Here is an 8,877-nt window from a genome sequence, read left to right as displayed (position 1 = left end):
CGTGGGCGTGGGCGTGGGCGTGGGCGTGGGCGTGGGCGTGGGCGTGGGCGTGTGTGTGTGTGTGTTGGGTGTGTGTGTGGGTGTGTGTGTGTGGTGTGTGTGTGTGTGTGTGTGTGTGTGTGGTGTGTGTGTGGTGTGTGTGTGTGTGTGGGTGTGTGGGTTGGGTGGGTGGGTGTGGGTGTGTGGGTGTGGGTGTGTGGTGCGTGTGTGTGGTGTGTGTGTGTGTGTGTGTGTGTGTGTGTGTGTGTGTGTGTGTGTGTGTGTGTGTGTGTGTGTGTGTTTGTGTGTGTGTGTGTGTGTGTGTATGCGTGTGTGTCTGTACAAATGCAGATGTGGTTCACGCTTGCTTTGGTGCGCAATGAGGCGACGCCGCTGGTGTTTGGATAGCATCGCCGTTAGCCATATGACATTAAGACGTAAGCCGATTATACAAGTTTGTTTTATTGAGCTTTTTAGCTTCAGCGCTTGCGTCATTTGACATTGCTTTTGGTATGTGGACGCCATGTACATCGTTGCTCAGCTCCGTGATGTGTTTTCGACGGCTTGGTCTTTGCACAGCGTATGGCTTTGACTTGTACAAAAGTTCGAGGTAGGACGCATTATCATTATCATTATCATTATCTATATTCTTATGTTATAAATGGTACACGAACGAGGTAAGAAAATATACGAAATGCGTTTCTCCGCCAAACGTCATTACATGCCCCGCTCTCGCACGTTGTAACCGTCGCTGGGACCTGACCAGTGTGAATCTATGCTGTGGATCGTTACAAACATTGCAGCTGTCACTATGTGCAAATGTTACGGCGATGCGTGCAGCCGTCTGTGCTGCGCGTGCTTCAGGCTAAAGCAATGCGTGCAGCCGTCTGTGCAGTGCGTGCGTCAGGCTAAAGCAATGCGTGTAGCCGTCCGTGCTGTGCGTGCGTCAGGCTGAAGCAATGCATGCAGCCGTCTGTGCTGTGCGTGCGTCAGGCTAATGCAATGCGTACAGGTCCAGACAGACATTCGCACACTCGAAAAGAAATGACATGATGTAAGTAAAATAACTTTTCGCCTAAAGTTTGAATTCCGATAAAGGTTGTCAGAGCGACCGCAGACGATACGGGCTACCCCACAATTTCACTGATTTTCTATCTTAACGCTTGGTAGAAGCGAAGGCTCATGTTCTTCTGTGAATGGTGAAGGTGAGATGACTCACTAAAATGAAATCTTACTGAACACAGGTATGTCGTAGACGCATCCCAATAACGAGCTGATTTGGAAAGCATGCCCCCCCATTCTTAACTATTCGCCATTCAGAGTTACAAGGGTGTGATATAAGTTTTCGTGTGACAATCGAATGACAAAGACCAGGCCTCTCTCTACGGTTTGGCGGTTTTTTGGGTCAACGGTAGACGAACGTGACATACGCCAGTCGTCGTGGAAATTCGTCTGAGGGTTTCATGTTCTCATCCAAAAGGAGAGGTGAGATATCTCACCAAAACCACGTCTTGTCGAATGCGCCTGTATCACACACCAAGCAACTCTCCATGATGGCCTCATCAAAATCTATGTTCACTTTTGCATTAACCACTCTCTTTTGAGTTACATCAATGCCACATAAGTTCTACTCCTAATGCGATCTCCCATAAAGCCAGCAGGTGCTAAATCTCTGGATTCGAGTGGTTCTTTAGATTTACTCTGATTGTAAATCTATCAGCAGCTGGACATGAGGCAGTCCAGCTGCCGTCAGGCACAGTCATGGTACCGTTCTGATGACATAACGTCGTGTATCGCCATGATAACGTAACGCATCTAGATTCGGGTGGTCACTTAGTTTTACTCTGATTGTAAATCTATCAGCAGCTGGACGTGAGACGGTCCACCTGCCGTCAGGCATAGTCATGATAACGTAAAGTCAGCCGCCATGCAAGACAGCCTGTGGTTTTCATGTGGCCACCTCCAATACGCCGGTGAGATATGCCACCAAGGATGGATCTTACCAAATATGGTTGCATATGTTCATAGTTATTTTCAAAAACTGTCCAGGCCAACGGAGTTCCTTACATTGACCTGCTAGTGAAATCAGTAGTTTTGCAAATACAACAATAACAACGAGCTGCATTGCACAGTCTTAAAAGCACGTTTAAGAAAACGCTCAACAAAAGCATTAGCATTAAGGCATTGTATCCAAAGGTTGTGTAAAGAGTTGTGCCGCAAGCCCTGCAGCTCCATTTGATGACCTTAGAAGCTATGAAATATTTGCCATTCTCTCAGAGTTGCACTAATGTAAAATCATATTTTACCTGACCCTCTTAACCGAAAAACCGGCTCACGGCAACCACAATCACAATTCCCACTGTGGTGACATGCTGTCGCCAGAACGAATCGGAAAGCTTCCTGCGATGCCTTAGTATTTTTTTTCTTTGCCGGTAGCTGGACGTGAAGCTCATCAGTTGTAATGCAGTTGATACTGGGAAATTTCTGTCCTCACGCATAAGATGAGCATGCGATATTTCGTCCCAAAAAATATTTTTTAAAATATTTTTACAAATTAGATTAGAGTGGACGGGCCGGGCGCTTATTTGGTTAAACGCTCCGCAACACCGGAAGCGTAAAGCCCCTGGGATTGTAATAAACGATCCGTTTTTAAGCTGGGGGGAGTGATAGCCAGCAGTCATTTGAGCCGTCTGATGAGGTAGTACTTCCAGCTGTTTGAGCGCGCTCGTGCAGACAAGGCCTGAAGAGACCACTAGCCGCACGCGCTGTGCCGGGGGAGCAAACGGCGGCGCTGCCTTCATTCCTGCGCTGTGGTGAAAAGCGGCCCATTCACCGCTGCAGACTACGGAGGCTACATCCTTATTACAATTACTCCTTGTAAAGGCCGTGTACAGTACCTTTGCTACTCAAGTAAGACCTAGAAGCAGGTCAGGCAAGAGCTAGAAGACCTAGAAGTTCTGCTTGATATTTTGACCGACATCCAATGTTTTCTGTACGAGTTGTGTGAATACGCGTTTCATGCCACACACAACTTTAGCACTCTGGCTTGTACGGGCAAATGTCCTCACAGCTGGTGGCCATTTCATTACTGCAAACACTCCTTTTTAGCCTTGTTAGTGCTCTCGAGCACTTACGCGCCCTGTGAGTCGTTGCATCCATTGTCTTAATTGGAAACTCGGCAGCGCTACAAAAATTTATGTATTCTTGCCCAGCTTAGACAGTGTAGGGGCATCACTCTACATGGACACGCATAACCACACATCTAGTGTACACTCGTACGCCATGTGTTTTACTTTCCCTCCTGACAACTGCGATGGAGTTGAGCTCGGGAGTACTGCCCATGTAGGAGTACGCGCAAATACTGTCCAAGCCGTGCGTGACGCAATAGATTCCGTTCACACACGCAGTTTCGCAAACTCCACGAGGCAGCAGCGTCTCCAAGCAATCCATGTTCGTGTCTTAGGGTAAGTACATCGGGGCTAAAGCACCACGGGGCTTAGGGTCTAGCGAATTAGTCTTCCGCGATTGGCTAACGCTACCCGCTGGGGGACGAGGGAAGAACGGGTAGCCTCCGAGCCCGACAATGGGTCCCACACCAGGGGCCTAGGACGCCAACGGGGCCAACGGGGGAAACGGGACGCACTGCGCACCCGGCCCCCAGTGAGCCAGCGGCGCCAATTGCGCCGGGGGGGCCAACCGGGCCTCCAGGGCTGTCGGCGACCTTGAAGCCGCTCAGAGTGACGTAGTTGCGCCGACTGTTCTCTGACTCGTGAATGTCGCCGGTGATCACCTGTCGACAGGGAATGTGTGACCGGTGATCATTTGCCGACAGATCATATGCGGTCGATGATCACCCTGCCGACTGGTCGCATGTGTCCGGGGGTCACCTACCGACAGGTCATATGTGGCCGATGATCATCTGCCGATAGGGAATGTGTGACCGGTGATCACCTGTCGATAGGGAATGTGTGACCGATGATCACCTGCTGACAGGGCATGTGTGACCGGTGATCACCTGCCGACAGGGCATGTGTGACCGGCGATCACCTGTCGACAGGTCACAGGTGGTCAACACCGCCGCACACTGGATGGAAGCACCATCCGATAGGTGTATTTTAAAGTCATCATTTACGGAAAAGACCAAATGCAATAACGGCTATTGGAAGGGACATTCAATTACAATAGAATTTTAGACGCGTTTATCCATGCTTTGGTCCCATAAACGTTCCGCGGCCGCCAATGACTGATGGACATGAACCACCAGAGCATTCCCTATTGTGTGGTGCCTTGAATTATCCGTGGCGTAGTGCTCGACACGCTGCTGTTCGGAGCTAGTCTGGGCGGCGAGGAAGGACATGTGGTTGCTCAGGGGTTTCCAAATTATTTATCTAGCTCAGGGAAATCTCGAAATACCTGGGATCCACATGTGCGCGCGGGCCCCGTTGGAGTAGCGACACTCAAAATTGGGTTTGGGTTATATGCGCAACGGCGACCAGGGCGTTTAAATTACACGCACACAGTGAGGTGCCTCGTGTTAAGCAAATTGATTTTTGCACCGATCTGCAATGAAATCTCCAGTTAACGTATTTGTTAAGGAAATCAATTTGCTATTCTTGCTGCATGCAGTGCTTTTACGTTAAACTCTCAGCACCTTACCTTCAAATATTACGTCATACAAAACAGGACATCTAAAACCTTCAGATCTGGAGTCCCAGATTTGCGTTCAACAATTAAAACTGGCAGATACTGTATCCCACGTCTTTATTTATCGTTCGCACGTGCAAAACTGTGATGCATTAATGGGTACTGTTGAATACACTTTGAGTACAATGAGTACACTTTTCAGGAAGTTGCAGCAGGTTGGTGCCAAAGCTTACCTGGTGTCCGCCTGGGGCGTTACAGGCGGCCGCCAGAAGGATGTGTTACTCTTACATCTTTGAGTTTCTGGAGTAACTTCCAAAACCATGCTAGGTAAGCCTTCACAATTCTCCGCACCGACCTGATGATTGACGTTATATATGGTAGAAGAGTTGCTGGGTTCAGTCACATAGTCATGGTATTGTAAGTGAGGTGTCTTGCATGGCCATGTATACTTTTTCAGGCAGCAATACGCAGCATCCTGTCTAATTTCGTATTGTTTTAATATAATCAATCGACTGGTTCCGCTGTGCGTGTGAGATAGGGTCCGTCATACCGTGCAAATTTTAGCGAGATCAATAACAGCGCCCATGCCTGTAAGTGCTGAGCTTGTGGGCATCAGACTAACAATGTGTGTGTTACAAGAATTGGCATTTGTGTCAAACGGAAAATTAGAAGAAAGACGCAGAGGAAGTACGGAAAAAGGAAAATATAAATTAACCTAAAGTGAACTGACGTGACTTGAACTAAACCTGCATTTACCTGAAACCTTTGTTTATATCATGGCACGATTCTGAGGCAAATGAACACGCTGATGTGATCGCTGCTAGTTGAGGAGCTATACAAGCATTGGCCCAGGGACTTTGAGCTTGAAATCTGTACCTTTTGAAGATATTTACTGGACCTGTGAGGCCATTGATCAGATGGCAGACGCAACACAACGTAGGACTGACCGGTGATTCACTTCTGTTTGGATTAACACGCGCCCGATAAAGAGATCTGGAGATGAAGAGGGTGCACGGCTGGAGCTGGATGTCACTTTGCACGGTTCCAGACGGCATTGTTTGTTGGTTTTACATGGTTCCAGACAGCACTGTTTGTCTGGTTTGTACCGGAATTGGACCAGTCACAATCATTGTCTTTGTAGAATCACCAAAAACAGAAAAGTTGGTGCTTCTGAGAACATTCAGTTTTGGCCTCCCAATGACTTTGGTGGGGTCCGGATGACACTTTCAACCCACCGGGCGTGCGCATTCGGCGGGATGACCCCAGCGGTTCTAGGCATATCGTTCACTTCAGCCCTGGCAATGCAACGGTTAAGTTCTGTCACAATGCAACACAGAAATACAAGGCGAACTTCCGCCATACCGCGTGAGTACTCATGCTATGGTAGCGTACTGATAGTGGTGTTGACATTCGCCTATAAGAGTCGTTTTGCTTACGTGCAGTGATAGTTTGTCACCCAGTCCCAGCAAGACGATGCCGGAGTTGCTGGCGGTGCTGTAGTCAGTGCCGCTGCCGTATCCTGCCAGCACCTCCTCCGAGTTTTTGTGCAGCACCAGACTGGAAGAACGAAAGGCGGATGTCGTAATGGCATGTCAAATAGCCAGCGCTGGTCATCGTGCGCATTTAGTAAAGACACATTCTTCACCTGTGCCTGTTCTCCGTTGAAGGGGTCATGAGTTGTTACGCTCGTGAACACGGCTGACGTTGATGCCGCCCCATTGTATTTTTGTCGAAGGCGTCTATCATACAATGCAGTCAGTCACGATCCCGCCATCACTTGCCTATGATCTACTTGTGCAATGTAAACCTGTGAATGATCGATGTTACTGTGACGCATAATTAGCTCCCGATACACCAGACCGGTTTGGTATTCCATATCACCACCACAAGATGGTAATGTGAAGTGGTAAACACAACAAACGTCATTATTGTCGCAGCAATTGCCGAGACCATTCTAGAGCAAGGTGGCACTATGTCAAATTCGACAGTTCATGATAAGTTATCCAACAAAAGCGTGGCGAACGAAAGTTGGCCCTAGAAGAATCGAAATGACTTGTCCGCAGCATTTTTCATGTAATGGTTCATAAAAGTCAAAGCCAAGTCCGGTAATGTGCCAAAACTTAAACCACTCAGAGCATACCAGCAGATCTTCGCAGTGTGCCGCTAACATCGACGCACACGAAGGTTGCAAAGGCAAAGTCATGCGAAGTCAATGTGAGGGATGGCAATAGAATGATCTCAGGTGATGTCACGTTACCTTTGGTACGTGGTCTGATTTCAATCAACCAGACCCCCACAGGCCCCACGTAATAAATGGGCCAGTATAACGTGGCTGATAGTTTTATACCACGTAACGCTCGATTTGTTTAACACGCGTCCGGGTTGCCGGTTGAATACCTTCCCCTCTGGCGGAGGCCGGAGGCCAATTCGACCCCGTTGATATCTCAGAAACTGAGAGAGCTAGAGGCTCCAAATTTACATCGCGTGATGACCTGTATATGAACGCACTTTTGTCAAAATTTAGGGCTCTTAGGTTACGATCTTTGGGTAAGATAAGGTCAAGCAATGTAAAACTCATGATTGGTGTCGAAAACGCTCCCAGACCTTCTCATGCAACCGCCTTGAACCTAAATACCTGTTCTAAGAAAAAGCTTACTGGCGCTTATTTAAGAACAGTGACGTTATTTGACCTTTAGAAAGTAATGGTGACCAAAATCCTGCGAGATTGTTTTGATTTTTACAATGGAATTAACGGCAAGGCCCACGCTAGGCGGTATGTTTCCAAGACAACATGTTGGCCCGGGTCATTTTAGGCCAGAGACCTACTCTGAACTTTGCGATGTTCATGGAAGATGTTTGTTGCAGTTCCCGTATTCCTCGGCTTGGCATAGACACCTGACCCTAGGTCAATGTAATTTGAGTAGGCCTAAACTCGATCGCTTTTCGCCTAAGAAACTATTACAGAGACAAATGGCTTCGGCTAACACTCCGTTGTCGCACCCAAATAAACGATTCCGTAGATATTGTCTTTTCCGACAGCCACGGTCTGACTTCGATCTCTGTATCAGCATCGGCACCGTGAACATGTAGTTTTTGAGCCAAAAGATCCGCTATTCAATTAGCTACAGCTCTGCAGTTCAGCGCGGCTTCGTCGCGCCGTTCAGTCTTTTTTTTGTAAAATCTGTCGGGGAGGTCAAACTGACCCCCACCCGAGCGTGTGTTAATATTTATTTTGTCACATTCCGTGAGGAATCAGACGGGATCCAAAGCGACGATAACGGAGTGCTAGCGCGGGAGAAATTGCAGTTGTCAAAGTCGTAAACAATTTTAAAACGACGCAGGAAGATTGCATACTGACCAGGGTGCAGACCAGTCAGTGGCAAGAATGAAGGCAACTGTAAATGACAATCTTGAAAGGGGATGTTTCCTGGTACGCAGACGGCACACTGTACCTAAGGTTCTGAATGAGTTTACAGCAGCTGGTGTATGCATGACAGGTCACTCACGTCGTAGGAACAGCGTGCGTGGAGAGTCCGTGAAAAGAGACGTAGTAGTAGCCCCTCTCTCTGCACTCGTAGTAGCCCTCCTGGAAACGCCATCCCTTCACATCGTCCGCCATGATGTTGGTGAAACGTAGGTTTCCTGAAATAAAAATATGACTAAGCGACCACTTATCCCTCACCCGCACCTGATAGACTACCGGCATAACGCATAAGCACACGTATTTGTATATGACCGAGCCTGCATCAGCGGAGAAGCTGGTTTGTTTCGTTGCCATGTTCACCGTCCCTGCGCACAGTCCAGCATGCATCACTAACCTGCACGCCCAATGGCATTGGCATGACCCACGGAGAACACGGCGCCCTGGACATCGTTGACGGCGACGAAGACGGCGACGAGCGCGATCGCCGCTCGTTGGCACCTGACGGCAGACGTCACATCCCTCTGGCACCTGAGGGCAGACGTCACATCCCTCTGACACCTGACGGCAGACGTCACATTCCTCTGGTATTTGGGGCGGCAGACGTCACATCCCTCTGGCACCTGACGGCAGACGTCACATTCCTTTGGTACCTGACGGCAGACGTCACATCCCTCTGGCACCGGGGGCGGCAGACGTCACATCCCTCTGGCACCTGGGGCGGCAGGAGTCACATCCCTTTGGCACCTGGGACGGCAGACGTCACATCCCTCTGGCACCTGGGGCGGCAGACGTCACATCCCTCTGGCACCTGGGTGGCAGACGTCACGTCC

At 49.0% G+C, this 8,877-nt stretch overlaps 1 protein-coding gene across 1 annotated transcript; it reads right to left on the bottom strand.

Moving 5' to 3' along the window:
• Positions 1 to 3,629: 3,629 nt before the first annotated feature.
• On the bottom strand, positions 3,630 to 8,575 carry LOC119102157 (uncharacterized; the record flags this gene model as incomplete). The annotated part of the gene is made up of 4 exons (XM_037225507.1): positions 3,630 to 3,769; positions 6,060 to 6,180; positions 8,130 to 8,265; positions 8,442 to 8,575. Coding segments are annotated over 4 exons (531 nt in total), but the record flags the coding sequence as incomplete, so codon positions are not given.
• Between the last annotated feature and the right edge of the window lie 302 nt (positions 8,576 to 8,877).

This window comes from Pollicipes pollicipes, unplaced genomic scaffold, assembly GCF_011947565.3.
Source record: "Pollicipes pollicipes isolate AB1234 unplaced genomic scaffold, Ppol_2.1 Scaffold_5686;HRSCAF=6726_pilon_pilon_pilon, whole genome shotgun sequence".
NCBI lineage: Eukaryota > Metazoa > Arthropoda > Thecostraca > Pollicipedomorpha > Pollicipedidae > Pollicipes > Pollicipes pollicipes.
This window is presented reverse-complemented; position numbering and strand designations above follow the sequence as displayed.